Consider the following 19109-nt stretch of genomic DNA (forward strand, 5'->3'; position numbering starts at 1 on the left):
TATAAAATCATAAACACCCTCAAATATTATAAGTACAAGGCATTGCCTGGCATAAAATGAGAAAAAATTATTGCAACCAGGTAAGAGGCTGGCATAATATTTTAGAAGGGAGTCAGAGTGGTTGACTGACTAATGGCCCTCTCCGTGCCCTGCATAGAGATGCATAATTTAGGACAGTGAGGCCTCCCAAGAAACTCCTGACTAATCTCATCCACTCCCGGCCTCACTTCTCCTCACCCATTTACCCTTACCAAACACCACCTAATGCTGTTCACCAAACATGGTAGCTTTTCCCATCCACTACTCACAGACTCATCAAGCACCATTTACACTTATAGTCCACTTCTGGTGAAACTATCAAGCCTCTCCCACCTCATTATCCACCTCCGGAAACCCATCAAATTACTGTTTTGGGGGTGATTACATCAGCTCTCCCCAATGAGCATTTTGCCCTATATTTGGAGTACCTAACCAGCAGTGTGTGTGTGTTTGGATCCATACATAAACCCCCAATCCATTTGGTCCTCTTCTTGTCTGTGAAACACTGGTCATTTTGCTACTGCCTCCATGGACCTCTATCCTCAAGACTGGTAACTAGAGCCTTCTCTGAAATTGCTCTATCCTCCTTTCCTCCCTGATTCCTCAAAGTTAGCCTCGAATGTGCTCTGTGTGTGTGATTGTATGTTTGCTCTTTCATTTCTCTTTTAATTAAAAACTTTCCAGTTGAACATCTGGCTAGTTTATGTTGAGAGTTCTCTTAAAGGAAAAATCCCCGTAAACATGGGTGGAGAATCCCAGTTCCTCCCTCTCGACCTGTCTTCTTTAAGCTAATTTCCCCCAACTAATTAGGAGACTGCCTGTTGAGGAACAAAACCTTCCTGGAGGAAATTTTTATGCGACTTTGACATTCTTTTAGCTGTGATACTTCTGAATTTTCCATATATAACAAGTCCTAAGAGAAAGTTTCAGGACCTGTAGCACCTTAAAGACCAGCTAGATTTCCAGGGCATGCATTTTCAAAAGTGTGACTCTCAAAAATTCATACCCTGGAAATCTAGTTGGTCTTTAAGGAGCTACTGGACCCAAATCATCTACTACAGACCAACATGGCTACTCACCTGAAACAAGTCCTAAAAAACAGTTGTGTTTGTTGTCTTGGGATTCTTTTTGAATGCCTGAGAGTATAATGTAATCTGTCTGTTATAGCCCATTTCTTAGACTGAAAAGTGGATGACATTAGTAATAATATAATACAAGTTGGAGATCTGTAAGGGTTTATGAAGGGAATTTTTGGAAATCCTTCCCCACTCAAATTTTCCCTTCTAGGATTCTCTACTCACAGGGGCTTGAACAGGCCAATTCTCTCCCCACTGCCCAACCGATGTTTAGCTGTTCATCAATGTCTATGCTTTCTGGAGACTGTCTTGGAGGGGCTTTTTCTTTTTATTAATTTACAAGCACCCCTGAGCTGTCTGGATATGGTGAAACCCTTGTCTTGTCTTTTGTTGACCCTAGTGTGCTGCTTTTGTATTTTGTACTCAGAAATCAAGCTTATTATTGTGGTGATGTGCAAGTACAGTCAAGCCTTTTGTTTTCAAAATAAAACTTTGTTGCATTCCTGAATCATTGGGTATAAGATCAGTTTAAAATAGCAATAAATGCAGGTAGCACTATCATTGTACTAAATGAAACCATTTAATTGAATATCTGATTATAGTTGAAGATACTAAATTTGGGAAACAATATTTTTGAAGAAGTTCCTGAGCAGCTGATATGTCTCAGATCCCTACAGAAGCTTCATTTGTTTGGAAATAAGATTACCAGAATATCACCCTCAATATTTGGTAAGATGATAACAAATCCTGCACAAATCAACTATTTTGCAGAATATATAGCAGAGTATAGAGTACATTCCAAGTTTAAGAAAGTTGATCAATTGTGTGAATGTACAGCCTGAGTTTATGCTTGTTTATTCATAAGAAACCTCATTGTGTTGAGTGTGGTTTCTTTCAGGTATGGGTGCATAGGGTTGTATCAAAAACAAAGTGAGCTGTCTTCTTTTAAACAACTGATTTCACTGTCCTTCAAATATATGCATATTTAATGAATTAATTAACAGTGGTGCAGCAGGGGCCATCTTAGAAGAAGCATTTCCTGCTTTGAAACAGAAGGGGGGAGTCTGTCCTGAGACAGTGTCTGCTGTCTATGGTATTTGTGATATTTACATTTATATGAAAATTGTTTATGTGGTAGCTGTGTTGGTCTGCAGTCAAAGAGCAAGATCCAGGTCCAGTAGCACCTTTAAGACCGACTACATTTCCGAGGAATGAGCTTTTAAAAGAAAAGCTCTTGCTACGATGAGTGGGAAAAGGAAGGAGTCTTTATAATCCTCCCACCCTTTGCGTGGATTATAAAGACTCCTTTCTTTTTCCAGCCCTCATATCTGATGAAGGGAGCTTTGACTCTAGAAAGCTCATACCCTGGAAATCTTGTTGGTCTTTAAGGTGCTACTTGACCCCAATCTTACATTTACAGTAATTAAAGCAAACAAACAAACTTCTGCTCGAACAGTCAAAGGCAGTTTTGAAATTTTGTTGATTAATCAGCTAAGCATTGTAGCACTAAATATTAGATACATCATACGTATGGCAGTAATTACTCAAAATGTACAGAATTATTTTGTTAACAGTGCAGTGTGTCTCTTACTGAACACCTTTGTTAAAATTTACCATACACACAAACATTGATTAACTATAACATACAAATAAAAGTTAGGGTTCAAAGTTTCAAAATATAATCTTTTCTCTGAAATCATTGTTACAAGCTGTGAAAATAACAATCTTTGAAGAATAAACACTTAAGATTCTGTTTCTTTAAAGGTGGGCTGCAGAATTTGGTACTTCTCAATCTGAACAACAACAAACTTTGCTGTCTTCCTCCAGAGATACACAGGTAACTTAAATTTCTATATGGTCGAAGCTTCACCTTAATTGGCTATATACTAGGGTTGCCAACAATCTGGAGGGGGAAAAAAGTCTTGGCTCTTTAATAGAGGCTTAGTGTGTGGAAATGGACAGTTAAAGCTTTTCATGGCTCAGAAGTAAATAACATCCTGATATACCTCTGTTAGAGGTGAGACATTTTTTTCTTCATGTTGTTGGCAACTGTACTATATACTGAGCATATTTTCTTAACCACCAGTATGTATTGGTGTGGGATTCACCATGTCATGTTTTACCATGTAAAGTTTTGTGTGTGTCTTATTTCATCTAATTAACGTGGGGTCTTGAATGTAGTTTAAAATGCAGACCTCTAAGGAGGAAAGAGGTTGGCTGGATGGGTGAGTGAAATGTGTTATGATTGGATGGTAGCTGTACCATAAGGGATGGAGGAAACTGTAGTTTAGTCATTCTGAGAGAAACAGTTCAGTGCGTTGTTCAAATATTGTAAAGAGCTGTTCTGGAAGAAAAGAGAGGAGTGAAAGTGCTGTAATTTGAGGAAAGTCTCTGTGTTCTTTTCTCTATGGATATTGTTAGCCTGGGGAACTGGGGGGAAATGGTCTTTTTGACTGAGTCTATTTAGAAATATTTGAAGATTTGCATCTGTCTTGAAACCGTTAGGCTTTTGAAATACTCTGAAACCATTGAGTATATGTACTTACAAATAAGCTCTGAAAAATGCAAGAATTTTCTGAACGCAACAAAAAAAATGTTTCAGTACAGGCTGCAGGAGCATTAACCCCTACAGACTGAATGAATGGGAACCACAAGGAGAATACACAGCAAGTTTATTTTGGGATGTAATGCAGGCTTGAACACCTTTTCCCCCCCTGTGGCACATTAGAGCCATTATCAAATCCTTGACCTCAACAGTCATTTATAGGAAAATTATAATGCTTCAAGCTGCCCATTAGCATTTCAGCTATTTGTTCTCCTTTTTAAAGTTCAAAGTTGATAAACTCAAGAACTCTTTCTTTAATGTTATATATATCACAGTCATTATTGTGAATGACAAATTGGATTATTAACAAATATTCATGCTTAGAGGCATTGCGAATAGCATCACCTATGATAGAATAATAAATGGCCTTTTTTTCTCTGCAAGTATAGCCTTCTCCACACTTTTACCACATAATCCAATAAATTCATTTCGACTCCCATGAGTGATAATGAGCCTGCCTTTTAATTGTTCTGCCCTCCCTTTGCTTCTGTTTGACTTAGCCAAATGGTCATGAGTGATGCTGTTATAACAAGCTATAATCTCAGGAGTTCCAAAAAAGTTACACCATTATATGGGTCACATGTCAGATTATCTCTTTGAATAAAGTAGTATCCATCCATCTTTCCATCTTGTAGCTTCTGTTAATATTTGTTTTTGAATCTCACTGTCTTCTTCATGTCTAGCTGACAGTGACTACCATAACTGCTTCCACTGGCAATAGCTAGTCTTATGTTCTATACTCTTTACTGTACTCTTCAGGAGGTTTAGTATATAGCTTATACCATTTTTTCACAACTGGCAGATACCCTTCTTTTTTGCCAGCATATTGCATTGTTTATGCCTCCTTCAGGAAACAGCTGACATGGAAAACAATACAGTGCTTAGTTGGTAGGACTCTAAACAAGTCTATCTCTTGGTATCTTTTCTGTCTTATTGAAAGTCTTACAGTTGAGAAGAAATTTAAGAAACGTTTCCACAGTTCTTTAAAAGTCAGGACATCAGTTAGAACAATTTTTTTTGACAGACAGAATCTCCAGTGCTTTGGGGCTAGAAGCCTGGGTCTTTGAAAATAAAAGAATTAGGTAACACAGGCATACCCTCTCCCACTTTTTGTAAACCTTCTGAATAGAGCGGTGATGCTACCTGACTATCTTCACTCATTACATTGGAATTGCATGATGCACATTCTGGCAGCTTTTCTTTGTCATCAGTTGCTAGTGCCACAGACCTGGTCTCTATATTGAGATCATTTTAAATCTTCATTTTGTTCATCTGCTTCCCCAGTTACTGCACTGTTGCCTGACTGCAGAAAATCCTTGTCTGAATTGAAAATCTGGAGGATAGCTTCTTTTTGTTCCCTTTATTTTACCTCTTGCTATTTCTGGCTGTCTGCCTTGTATTTATAACAGCCACCAGATTATCAGCTTGGAGTGAGGGTGGATTCCACACAGGGATGGGATTGCGTGGTTTCCCTGTTGCTGGTGCGGCTGCTGATAAAGTGCAGTAGCAAGTTCACATGACAGGTTCCTTCATCCAGTGTATGTGTTAAATACTTTGTGTGTAACAAGAGATGCTTGTTTTACAAGAGGGAGAATAAATTGACTAAACCAAGGTTGCTTCCACATGGAGATCATTCTCTGTGTATGTCCACAGAGGCATTCACAGCTGCCGTTTTTTCCTAGCACTTTCCTTGCTCATTCCCTCTTTTGCCACCAGAGGGCCTTTTCTGGCTTTAAAAAAAAAGATAATTGACAGATTGCTATAGCATAACAAATTTGTAATGATCTATCACAACAATGTACTAGTTCCCAACTTTCATTTTAAAAAGTGTATCTCGAGTCCCTTTTGTTCTGAAGGGGAAATGTGCCTGCCACATATTTTGCCTTAGAACTCTGCAAAGAACTCTACAAGAGACTTTTTTGGTTGTTCCCCAAAATTGCACTGCTGTAAAGAAGTCAAGGTGGTACAAAATATCCATGTGGAAACAGCCCAAATGAGTAGTGGTGAGGAAGGGCAGGCGACAAGCAGCTAGCAGGCTGAAGAATAGTCCTCTGTGTAATGTAATATGGCTAGATCTGGAGAAGATAAAAGAATGTAGAGAGGGAGAACAGACTGTACTGCTTGGCCACATAGTCCCCAACAAACCTGGTCCTCAAGCAGAGATAGGGGGTTCACCCTGGAGCCTTGTAAAGCAATAGCTAAGAAGCCCCGTCTCAAGAGAAGGGGGAAGGACTTTAAGGAGTGTCCTAAATCCTCTCATATTTGTGTTTGAAAGTACATACAGTTCCATACAGAGCTCTGTGCATCTCATAAATATGCAAGAAATCTGTTATCTGGCAGCAGCATTCTTCAATATTGTATGTTTTATTGTAGGGTTTCTGCTAATCCATCTCAGCTGCCATTGCTTGACAGGGAGCCTCATATTCTTCTTACACTGTATACACAGTGATGCAATCTTTTGCTAGCTATTCAATGGCTTTTACTCCATAATAAGTTACAGGGTAGCTCTGCCCTGCCACAAGTAAGCTGAGATTAAAACGACTGAATGAATCCCACATCTTCTAAGCCTTTAGGAGCCAGTGTTGTAGAGTGGTTAGAGTGTCGGACTAGGAGTCGGGACAACCAGGTTTGAATCCCTGGTCTACTATTTATTTATCTATTTATTTATTTATTTATTTATTGAAGCTTGCCAAGTGACCTTGAGCCCATCACACTCTCTCAGCTTAACCTACTTCACAGGGTTGTTGTTAGGGTAAATTGGAGGATGGGAGCATGATGCAATCAGCTGCTTTGGGTCCCAGTTAGGTAGAAAAGTGGAATATAAATATAGACTGTTAAGCAAATTGACAATGGTGTTTCCAGACTAATTAACAACTTCCAACAGTGCATTTGTGTAATTATACAATTGTATAATTACTATCTGTAATCAAGCAATGCACAACATACCAAAGCAATATAGATTTGGAGGTTATTATACCACTTTGTTCTTTTATAGGCTCGAAAACCTTGAATGTTTGAGTTTAAACAATAACCAACTGCAGCGTATCCCCAGAGAGTTGTGCTGTCTCCAAAAGCTGCGTGAGCTCCATTTGTCCCACAATTCTCTCATGGCACTTCCTGAAGAGATTGGACACCTGACAAAACTCAAGATCTTGAGCTTGTCAAGAAATCAAATAGAAGAGCTCCCTGAAGTGAGTGGCTCCATGCCTCGGGAAACAGCCTCCTCTTGACACCATTCAGAAATCTTTCTTTGACTCCAGAGGAATAATTTAAGTGGTTTGGTCATCTCGGTTTTGCCTGGGCTGCTGCCAACATGCTTTGATTTTTTTTTCATGGAATAGATATGGTACATAAAAGTGCATCTCTTGTTACAATCTATTGGGGCTGATACACAAGCGCTGTTCATAGGAATGGCCACCTTGAGTGAGCTGGAAAGTGTGGGAGCAGTGAATTCATGCAAGGTTTTTTCCTGCCTTGGAAATAGGATCTTTGACATAGTGGTGGAACAGACTGTCAACACTGGACTTTTCTGTCCGTCGTTTTCATTTCTATTTGGTGTGTCAGCATTTTGGACATTGAAATTAGACTGCATAGTCCTGAAAAAGGGGCTGTTTAACTATGTAATGTATATCATTGTTATATTTAAAGCTGAACTGGGAGATCTTTGACCTTTAAAAAACCTTAATTTTTATTTCATTGTTTTATTCTGCATAATTTCAGGTAAAGTCATACCAAACTAAATAGAATGGATACATGTAACATCTAACAAGTTGGATATTGTTATTTTCCTATGGCTATGAGGGGATCCTATCCCTATTCTACCACTTCACTGAGCAAAATTTATTTATGTATTTATTAATTAAAATATTAATACTCCACCTTTCTGTTAGGTTCAGGTTTGAAGCCATCCTCCAACTCAGTGTAACTTTTTATTGGAGGCTGTTCTTTGGCTGGAATATAGGTAGATCAAAATTGAAGCTTTGTAGCTCCACTGTCTGCCTAGACTTAGGAGTATAGGCTTGGATCCACTGGAGCTTTTTCATAGATTGAATGATTTCTGCTGTGGAACGCGAATTTCCCAACTCCCAGTGCAGTCCAGTCTGCCCCCCATGATATTCTTGGGAAAGTTACCATCCATGGGAGGAGATCCTTCTACCCATGAAAATGATTCAGTGTATTCAAGCCAGCACAGGACCCATGTCGTTTTAAAAATAGTATTCTGTATTTAGAATTGAAGAATGGAAACTGTACCAGAAAAAAGATAGGTAAATTTACTCTAGTCTTTTGGTTACTATATTACTATACAATGACGTTAAAATTTGGCTGCTCCTTATAACAAGCCTCAGCTGTTCCAGACCCAGGTCACCATTGCAACCTGACATTTTTTTCATGGTGCCTAAAAATCCTGTGTCCCTTTACCTGTAAACCTGATACTGAGTTTAAAAGGAGGAGAAGGAGATAAAGGGGAGTCAGCCCTTAAGGGGAAAGCCCTGCAAAATTTGTAGCGCAGAGCTAATTCTTTGCCAGGATATAAGCTCTGCTGCCAACAGAGCTCAATGGCTGCTGGCTGGCCTTTGCCTGTATTAGGAACTTCTGCCCTCTCCTGGCCCAGTCAGGGGAAAGCTGATGGCAGACAGGTGGCTGTGCTTAGTGGAGTGAGCAAAGGTAAGAAACTTTCCCCCAAGGATGGGAAGGGGGTAGAGAAACCTGGCCTGAAGAGGAAGCAACAGTTTTTTCGAACCACCTTTCAGTGGTTTGGAATCATTCAGAGTACAAATAATAGAGCAGATTGTGAATAGTTTTATACTGAGACTTGGTATACTAATTATATACACAGGAGTATGATCCAGATTTACTGAGTCACTGTAGTAGAGGCTCCTGTTTGAAATATATTTGCCCACCTCAAGGGATTCCATGCTTGAGCTGAAAAGAAAATAATTCTTGAGTATTTTTCTGATGTTCTTACTTTTAGAGAATGGCCTGACTTGCTGAATTTAGGGTTGCTAACTGGTATGGAGAAAAAGGTCCTGTTCCTTTAATAGAAGCTTAATGTGTGGAAATGAAGTGTTGAAGCATGGAGATAAATAACATCACCTGATAAATAAAGTCTATTAATCTTCTGTTGAAGAGAGAGGATATTTTTCTGCAGGCCAGTTGACAACCCCATTTATAACTTAGAGACAACATTAAACTTGCTTAACATGACAGGAAAAAGTTGTATTTGGTATGGAAGAGTCTAGGATTTTTAATCTAGATCCAAAGAAAATTTGTCAAAGACCTCCTTTATAACTCTTTTCCAGTGTCCTTTTAATATTGTTATTTTTCTTCTACTGGAAACTTTTCTTCTCTCTAATCATTTTTATGTTTGAGATAGCTTTCCTTCCTACATATAACCATTTAAATTGTTTTTGTTTAATGTTAATGTTATTGTGCTTTGGCATTATTGTATTTTCTTTATCATCTTTTCCGTATTATGTTTATTTTCTGTATCATCTTTAACTAGGGACTTTGCAAAATGGTGGGCCTTCGAGTTTTAGATCTAGCAGGAAACAACATTCAGATTTTCCCAGCAGGAGTAAGTATGAAAATGAATAAATACTTTAAAATGAATAATCTGTATATTGTGGAAATCATTAGAGTGAGTTTCAGAAACGTTGCATCTAAGGTGTATACATAGGAATATGCTGGTATTCATTATTGACATTTGCTTTATTTGAATTGATTTACATGTGGTTTATTTTTTTGTTAGTTTTTGAAATTTACAGCTAGTCTTCCTTTAAAAAAAACAAGAAGCTCAAGATAGCTGACGAGCAGTGTGGTGTGGAGTTATGTGGAAAGTGTTGTCAAGTCATAGCCAACTTATAGCGTCCCCTGCTGGGGTTTTCAAGGCAAGAGGTGGTTTGCCATTGCCTGTCTCTATATGGTGACCCTGGTCTTCTTTGGAGGTCTCCCGTCCAATTACTAACCAAGGCTGACCCTGCTTAAGCTTCTGACAAGATCAGGCTTGCCTGGGCTATCCAAGTCAGGGCCAGTACTGTGTGCATGATTAAAATGCTGTAAACTGCAATGCATATCATACAAAGAAAAACTACTGTAAAAAGTATTATAGGGATAAATTCACTAGGTATCTCAAGAACTTACTAAAGGAACAAAACCCTTACCAATCATTGAAAAACATGCACTCATTCATAACTCTCACTTTAATCTAAACATGTTTCAGATTGTGTAGGTGGGGAACAGTACAGCTAGTCCCAGCAGGGTATGTTCTGTAGGCACATGATGCAGAACCTGAGAAGTCTGGAAGTGATCAGTCTCTGGATGGGAGATTGCCATGTTACCATTGTGGAAGAAAGGCACTGCCTGGCTCACAACTTCCTTTCTCAAATGGTGGAGGAAGCGAGGAGGGGCTTGTCCACACTGGACAAGAAAGAGTTGGTTGATGGAGTAAAGGTATTGGGAACCGAAGGGAGAAGTGATCATGTCCTCCCAGAATTCCTTTTGCTGTGGGGTACCAAGGGAGTTTGAAGCCAAATGTGCAGGTTAAATTTTAGTAGGGCAAACTTTAATAAACGTAGAGATATGACGAGAGTTATTCCATGATCAAGAATGCTGGAAGGAAAAGGAGCAAGTGAAAGGTGGGCTGTCCTAAAAGAAGAACTCTTGCAAGCTCAAGCGGACACCATTCCTTGAAGATGGAAACATGGTCAAGGATCTAAGAAGCCACTGTGGATGAATAAAAGTTCTGTGATGAAATAAGGAAGAAAAAGGAGATATTCTAGAAATGAAGGGAAGGAAATGCATCTAAAGAAGAGTATCTAGGGGTAGCTAGACACTGTAGGGCAGCCATTGGAGAGGCTGAAGCTCAGAATGAGCTGAGACTGGCCAGTGGGGCTCACCACAACAAAAAGACATTCTTCAGATACATGAGGAGCAAATGGAAGGTAAAGGGGGCAAATACTGCATTGCTGAGTGAAAATGGAAAAACTCTGACAGAGGACTGAGAGAAGGCAGAAAGGCTCAATGCCTATTTTGCCTCTGTTTTCTTCCTGAAGGAGAGAACATGCCCATCTAGAGACAGTAGTAGGCAAGACATGGCTTTGGGGTGGCTGGTTGACATGGACAGAGAAGTTGTGAAGAAGCAGCTTGCTGCACTCAATATGTACAAATCCCCTGGGCCAGATGGGATGCACCCAAGAGTGCTTAAGGGACTTTCAAAAGAGCTTGCAGACTTAACATGGGTAAGTGTCAGGTTCTCCACCTGGGTAACAAAAATGTAAAGCATGCATATTGGATGAGGGATACATTTCTGGGTAGCAGTATGTGTGAACAGAATCTTGGGATACGGGTGGATGCCAAGCTAAATATAAGCAGTCAGTGTGATGCAGAAGCAAAAATGGCTAATGCAGTCTTGGGATGTATCAATAAAGGCATAATAAATCACAGCATGTCATTATCCCACTATATGTTGCATTGGTCAGGCCCCACCTGGAGTATTGTGTTTAGTTCTGGAGGCTTCGTTTCAAAAAGGATGTGGACAAATTGGAATGGGTGCAGAGGAGAGCAACCAGGATGATCAGGGGCCTGGAGACCAAGTCCTATGAGGAAAGACTGAGGGGAATGTTCATTTTGGAGAAGAGGAGGTTGAGGGAAGACAGGATTGCTCTCTTTAAGTATTTAGAAGGTGGTCATTTAACGGAGGGAAGGAACCTGTCCTGTTGGCAACTGAGGATAGGATTTGAAACAGTGGGTGTCAGTCTGTGGAAAGCAGGATACTCTGATTTAGCCTCCCACCCCTTGCAGCAAGAAATCCAAGGACTCTTGAGTCAAAGGTTCTTTATTGAAAGATTATATATCCAGAAAGTACAAGTGTCCATAGGTTATCCAAAGGCCATAGATCTCTTGTTGAGAATGACGTGTTAAGGGCTTGCTACAGTATATCAAACCCTCTAAACCATCCCCCACCCTCGGTGTCTACCCAGCTAGTACAGAAGGTGGGAAAGTGAAAGGAAGGAGCTGTCCCAAGGCCATTGTGGTGAGCCATCTCAGATAAGGCTGTCTCGGGAACCAAGCTGCTCCTGCTAATACACACACAGAAGCATTACTGGAAAAATACAGCATGAAAGCAATATGGAAGGACTGTGGGCAACAGACCTGACAGTGGGTTTAAACTACAGGAGGGAAGGTACCAGCTGGACATTAGAAAAAACTTCTTAACATTAAGAGTAATCCAGCAGTGGAATCAGCTGCCTAGGGATGTGGTGGGTTCTCCCTCACTGGCAGTCTTCAAGTAGCTGTTGGATGAATGCTTATCGGGCATGCTTTAGGCTGTTCCTGCATGGGCAGGGGGTTGAACTAGACTAGACTACGATTCTATTCTATTCTACGATTCTCTCCTTCTTTCCAGCCTACCTTTATCTGCCTCCATCTCCACTTTCCCCTCCTCTCCACTTGGGAAAACTTTGTGTGTTTCTGGCCACTGGGCTGTGTCCAGTTCTGTGGTGGGGAACCTGTAAGGCCTTGCAGAGGCCTCCTCACTTTCCCTTGTATTCCCTTACCCACACTATTTCCTCTTTTCCTCCTCCTGGCAGCCCTTTCCCTGCTTCCTTTTCTCCTTTCCACCCACCAAGCAACCAACTTTTATCTGCCCCCATCTTCAGCTGTATTTATTTACTTCAAGTATACTCCACCATTCTCCACAGTTGGACCCAAAGCAGCTTAACATTGTTCTCTTTTCCTCATAACAACCCTTTAAAGTAGATCAGGCTGAGAATGTGTGACTGGCCCAAGGTCATCTAGGAAGCTCACACTGCAGAATGGGGATTTAAAGTTGAGTCTCCAGATTCCTAGTCTGAAACTCTAGCCACTATACAACACTGGATTTCTTTGGGTGGCTACTTTTGAACAGTAGCAAGAAGCTGGTCTTAGGAAGTCATGCAAGTCAGGTGGTAACAAATTGTCTGATGGTTGCTGCTGCGCCTGGCCCCAATGAGTCCTCCCTCAAAGGCCAAAACCACCTTGGAAAGGGCCCTGCCCCCCTGCCTTTTACTGACAGAAATGAAGGCTTGAAGGCTAACAATACTTTTATGGTTGCCTAGCAACAGCAACTGAGGGCACTCATTTCTTAAAGCTATAAGAGCTTCTGCTATTATTTCGGGGAGGGTCAATCCCCATTTTTTAAAAAAAGATATTTCAGATTTTCTGCAATCCTGGGGCTTTTCGCAGGTTTATAGACAAATCTGTGTGTCTGTTCATGGCCTCAGTCTCCAGACTTAAGTATCCCCAATTGAAGCCACACTGAGAATTAGATATATATCGATTGGTGTTTCTATGTGTTGTTGCAATAATATCAACAATCACCTGAGGGCAGTACTGAATTACGTTACAAGTTCCAATCTTCATGTTTTTTCTAGCATAGTACAAAAAACACTAAGAAGAAAAAAAATCATCTTAAGGATCAACAATTGTCAAGATTATTCATTTAAAGCCTTTGAGTCTGGTACAACAAATATTGAAATTTGAGTGTAATATGTGAGCACAAAATAATTGTCTACTTTGGGCAAATGTATGTGTTACAAAGCAAACATGATTGCTATGCAGTACATTAGTGTTAATACTGATGTTTCCAATAGCAGCATGGACAAAATACCTAAATGTATATGCATATGTTAGCTGTATTGCTGTAAGAAAAACTGGATTTACATGAGTGTATATGTGTTTGCTGAATAATCTATGTACCTGCCTTCAGGCACGAATGGCTCAAGCATTGCTGACAGATGTTCCAACCACAAGGTTAGGTGAGGCAGCTATCTTAGCAGAAGATTTTGAACAGAGTGGGATACAAACAAATCTGACTGGAAAGTTTTGAGTAAGCTCTGTTCAAATTAAGGGAAGTGTGCTGGAACACTGCTTTTGTGCAGTATTTGTGCGTTTCAAGGAGGTTTGTGCAAGAGAACTTCCTAGCAGATGGTGTTCCATGGTAATTGGAAGAAAGGAGGGCAGTTTTGAGTTTTCCAGCTTATGTAACAAGATGTTTTGCTGTGGCCCTGTTTGCTAATGCAAAAAAATTGTACTTTGTTATGTAAAATAGTGTGATCTTCATAGCACACTGAAATGTACATACTAATAATACTCATGCTAGGAATAGAATAGTACTAGCCTTGTCAACAATTCTATTTACAACTCTCCAGCTGACTTCAGGGATGGTCTTAGAGTCTCTCTACACGAGACATCTTACATGAGAACGCTTAAGTGTAGAGAGATGCAATGTTAGCCAAAGGCTCTGTCAATTTCATCTCTCTATAGAGCAGGCAAAGATTGCTCCTTAGAGGGTTGTTAATTTCTTCTCCTCAGGAAGGCTCTGTCAATTTCACCTCCCCTCCCTGGAGGCAAAGAGGAAATTAACAAACCCTCTGAGGAAGTATCTTTGCAGACTCTGTAGAGCTGTGAAATTAAAGTATGCTTCCTGGCTAGCTTTGCGTCTTCCTACACTTGAGCGTTCTTGTGAAAGATATTTTGTGTAGAGAGACTCTTAGACTAAGGTCATCCCTGCAGTATGCATGACAAAAGGGCAGAATATTTTAGCTCAGGATGAGCTAACTTTAGGCTTGGGAGAGCTACAGCAGGATCTTCCAGTTGGAGCCAATTGCAAAGTTGCTGCTACCTATTGCACCATATTTTATTATTATTATTATTATTATTATTTATTTGATTTATAGCCTGCTGTCCCCAAACGGGCTCAGAGTGGGTTAAAGTGAGACACTTTAGAGTTGAACTCAGCCATTTATGTGTCATACACTGGGGTAACTGCCTGTGCAAATACAGATTTACATCAGAATTCCTACACATCCGTGATTCCAAATCAAGCCCTAAAAATGCTATACAAAAACCTGCTCAAAGTAGCCAATTAATACTACCATTATACATGTGAAGAATACTGAATCTGAGGGATGAGTGACTGTCCGTTCTTGTTTAAACAGCTATTCAAGTCACATTCTTATGACTTTACAAGGGAGGAATGGCTGCAATGTGGCCAGCTGGACTAGTTGCTGTAGGAGTGGGGGGGGCACCCTTGCAGAGTTGAGATCTTGAAAGAGTTGAGTACATAGCGTCAGTCCCACAAATCCATTAAGCATCAGAACATCTTAGGAACTAACACTGGAGAGGGAGGGGGCAGAGTTCCAAGAATAAGGTGGAAAACAGCCTGAGAATAGCATTCTGAGGACACCAGAGGAAATTACCCTCACAGATATATCCAGAAATATTGGGTAAAGTTACTGGTCTTGACTAGAAAGACCATGGCAGATGCTAAGTTTAAGCCCAACACTTCAGATGCTTCTGGAGACCAGAAACAAGATTGACCAGATTTTTCAGTTACCACGCCAAACAGAGAGCCCAAAGAATAGAAGAATAGAAAAAAGAACAAAGGAGTAATATGGCTGTTAAAAGTAGGGTTGTCAGGTGGTTCCAGCAAAAATACAGAATGCATTTCCCCCTCCCATCTCACCTGGGGAAAGATGTTCATGCATGCAAACTCCTGGCCCCAACACGACGACCTTACTTCCGGGAGTGATGTCATTGCACTACCTGTGGAAGTGCTCCCGTGCTTTGCACAGGGGAGAGGAGAGAGGAGGCAGGGAGGCAGAGTGTGAACCCCTACTCTCCTAGAGGGCCTCGCTTTCTCCAGCAGCAGCTCAGCTGCAGAGTCTGACTGCTAGAAGCACAAGGGAGAGGAGGCAGAGAGGCTGAACATCTCCGGTATTTTCATTCCATTTGCCCCAGACAGTGCAAGAAAATACCAGAATGTCTGGGTGAAAACCAGACACCTGGCAATCCTAGTTAAAAATTTGGAATAGCATAATTAATATTAGTAGATTCAATGTGTGTTGGTCCAGGTGCAAAAAGTGTTTGATAATGGCAAGACTATCCAAATAAATATAGAAGTGATGCTAGTTGTTCAGAGGTGGAATGTTGGTTGAAGGCCAATAGATAATCTATATATATATAAAGACAACTGTCCTCCTGACTGACTCATCAACGCCCAGCTCAAACCCCTGGACCCCAGACATTTGCGGAGAACATTCCTTTCATGACGTAAACACCCACTAAGAAGGGATTTGAAGAAATTCACCCCCTAAGGGGGTCAAAAGGGGTACAATGTGTTTTCCCAGAGAGAGACGGCATCCCTGTGTGGCTGGCAGGCTGTTGCCTGCTTGTGCCCCACCCACTGCCAGCTTGGCCACTCTTCCCTGATTGGGCCAGTCTTTCAAGGTCATTTGCATATGTGGGCTGGTTGGGGCTCACAACATTCCAAACCTCAACCCCCCCCCCCCGAGACAGTTGGACCACAGAGGTCATTTGCGTATGTGGCCTAATTGGTCCAACCCCCCCACCCCATATTCTAAACAGTATGCAGTTGCTATTGGGAGTCATTGAACGTGTCCTGAGGTAAAATGCACCTCCCAGTCTTCCCCTCAAAGTTCACTAGGATAGCCAATCTCTCTGTGGGGCCTGGCTTTCCTGTGAGGCTGGCAGGCTCCTGCCTGCTTGCACCCCCCTCTCTCTGATTGGTTAGCTGTGGAACTCTGTGTTCTGAGATAAAAATCAGGTTAAGGAAACTGCAGACAGTTGAAGAAAGACAGTACAAGACTTCTGAATAGGGATAACACACTTAGCTTTATTCAAACACCTTTGTGAAGCTTGGGTACTATGCTATTATACTACAAAACCAACTTAAAAAAAATACAAACCAAAATATGTTACAGACCCATAAGTGGATTTAAAGTAGTTGCAAAGCACGGGTGTCAAGCTAGTCATATTATAAGAAACTTGTACTTTTTATTGTTAAATATAATTTATTATAAAAAGTAGCAAGAATGAACTAACATAGTTTTTATATATTTTAAGAAGATACTCAGGTATAGATAACTTGGTATAGTATTTGAAGTTATAGGATAATTAGTCAGCCAAAAATATGAGCCCTTACCATGTAGTTCACCTAGCTACTATTGGAATATTTTGAAAACCCATAAATCTGGAAAACTAAACAGATCTGGAGCATCTTCTTTGAAGGTACTCCTTGACTGTAACCTGCTTACTTTTGGTAAGAAATAATTAATAGGCTCAAGTCATCACTTTCCTTTAATTATATGTGTAAAATCAATGGATGGTAGTATATTCTTTTGTCAATGTAAAAAGTGTAAGTAATCATATTTTAATAACAAGACCACATGGAGGCAAGATTGTCTAGTAATTGTTTTACTTGTATACTGTACCCCAAATGATCCAGAAATGTTGCTGAGGTGTACCTTTTGCCAGGAGATTAGTGATCTTATATAGGACAGCTAACAAGATGCCTAGGGCTAGGTCAGATATACCTGTACCTGCATTAGACCTGGCTAGTCATCCAGAGCAACTTAACTGAGGAAGAAGGTAGACTAGCTTTGCATATGTTGCCCCCTGCAGGAGCTTCTTCTCTCCTTTGTACACCAAACATTGCATATTTGAAGAGGAATGTCTTGGAAAACAAGATAGGGAGAAGAAAGTTGTGTATTTAACTTAGGGTTTACTGAGCAATGGGGTCTTCTTGTATATTTCAAGTAGGGAACTTTAGGAAATCTGCCATGATCCTGTCAGGGTTTTTCAGGTAGAAAATGTGGTCTGTCTTCTGCCCTTCCTTAATAATGGCACGATATACTGTTCCTGGGCCCATCCCTAGGTTCTGTGAAGCAGTCTGCTCTGGGAGTAGGGTTGCCAGGTACCCCTCACCTCCCGTCGGGAGGGTGGAGTCCCTGGCACTTACCTTGTGTACAGCATGAGGTCCTCTTCTGGAAGTGATGTCACCATGCCAGCCACACAAGCTCTCCCGCTTCAGCCCCAAACAAAGCGCAGGAACGCTCTCGTGGGCTGCACAACGACATCACTTCTGGAAGTGACGTGCCGGTTGGGAGTGCGTGAGGGGTGCATGCTCCTGAGATGCCTGCTGGGCAACCTCAAGAAGCTTGTCCCCTCCTGCCGATTGCTGGGCAATCGGCAAATGAGGCAAATCCCTGGGAGTTTGCCCACCACTGGCGGGCACCTGGGAACCCTATTTGGGAGTCCTAGACTGAAGCATAGATTCTCAGGTGCATGAAGCCTGTTTCAGATCAGGACCGTAACTGACGGGAGATAATTTCATGTGAGTAGTTGTATTGGTCTGCAGTAGAACAGCAAAATTTGAGTCTAGTGGCACCTTAAAGGTCAACAAGATTTTCTGGGTAGAAGCTTTCAACTTTCAAAAGCTTCTTACCTAGAAAATCTTGTTGGTCTTTATGGTGCCATTGGACTCAAATTTTGCTGACTTGTGGGAGAGGTGGCATAAGGCCTGCTTGGTTCAGTTTTCCCTACCTGAAATAGTTTCAAGAAGCCACAGTTTGCACTGTTGGGGGAAGATGTATTCATAACCTGTCATCAAACATTAGTTTCCCCAATGGAACAACTAGTAGCTCCTTGGGGGCATTTCAGGTTAGAAAAAGTGTGTGTGTGTGTAGTCAGAGTGTTGGACTAGGTTCTGGAGAGTCCCAGGTTCAAATCTCCACTCTGCTGTGAGGAAACCAGTCAGACACTTTCAGCCTAACTCACCTCACAGGATTGATGTGAAGATAAAATGGAGTTGAGGAGAACAATGTAAGATGCTTTGTGTCCTTGTTGTAGACAAAGAATATAAATGGAATACATATATAAATAAAATAGTTAAGCCCATGGGTCTGCACGTATTGCATTTTACATGTGCTTGTAAAACTGTGAAATGAGTTGCAGCACACATTCCGTTTTCTAGATTATTTAATCCATCTTCAAATCTCCACCCGTAAACTATACTTTGAGAGTAAAAAGTTCAGAGAAATTACGAAAATGCTAAGAAGCACGTTATAAAACCAAATAGATTTTGAATCAAAAATCCTTTTTGGACCTATCATTTTACAAGCGTTAGAATTATGTAAGTTAAAAAGGAATGAAAGGTTGCAAGTGTTCTATAATATAAGCAGTGTGTATGTTGGCGTTAAAATACGACTCACTGGATCTATAAATCTCAAGTACCAGTAGGAAAAAAAAATTAAATCTGTCTGTAGGCCAAACGCATATGTGAGCAAAAAATAAAGGACTTTTTAAAAAATGATCTTTTGTAGCCTAGATATGGGGTGAGGAGGTGACTGTTTCTCCCAGTGGGAAAAGCCCGACACTATCCAGTCAATATTACGGACATTTAGCTTGGTGTTTTAAGAAATAATGCTGAAGTGCTAATATGTATATTTGCATGAAATTTAAACTCCTAAGGCTCGCTAATTTCACTTTTAAAGGAACTTTTAAAAATTCTCTTCCAATGAAAACAGTGCAATTTAAGAACGGCTTGGCTG

At 40.7% G+C, this 19109-nt stretch overlaps 1 protein-coding gene across 1 annotated transcript in view; it reads left to right on the top strand.

The window, feature by feature from the left end:
* The window catches only part of LRRC69 (leucine rich repeat containing 69), a 40014-nt gene that overhangs the window by 2810 nt on the left and 18095 nt on the right, over nucleotides 1–19109 (top strand). Inside the window, exons 2-5 of the mRNA XM_054985330.1 lie at nucleotides 1718–1844; nucleotides 2880–2952; nucleotides 6716–6911; nucleotides 9224–9295. Of these exons, the coding sequence (XP_054841305.1) occupies nucleotides 1718–1844; nucleotides 2880–2952; nucleotides 6716–6911; nucleotides 9224–9295 (468 nt within the window). The remainder of the gene's footprint in view (nucleotides 1–1717; nucleotides 1845–2879; nucleotides 2953–6715; nucleotides 6912–9223; nucleotides 9296–19109) is intronic.

This window comes from Eublepharis macularius, chromosome 7 (assembly GCF_028583425.1).
Source record: "Eublepharis macularius isolate TG4126 chromosome 7, MPM_Emac_v1.0, whole genome shotgun sequence".
Lineage (NCBI taxonomy): Eukaryota > Metazoa > Chordata > Lepidosauria > Squamata > Eublepharidae > Eublepharis > Eublepharis macularius.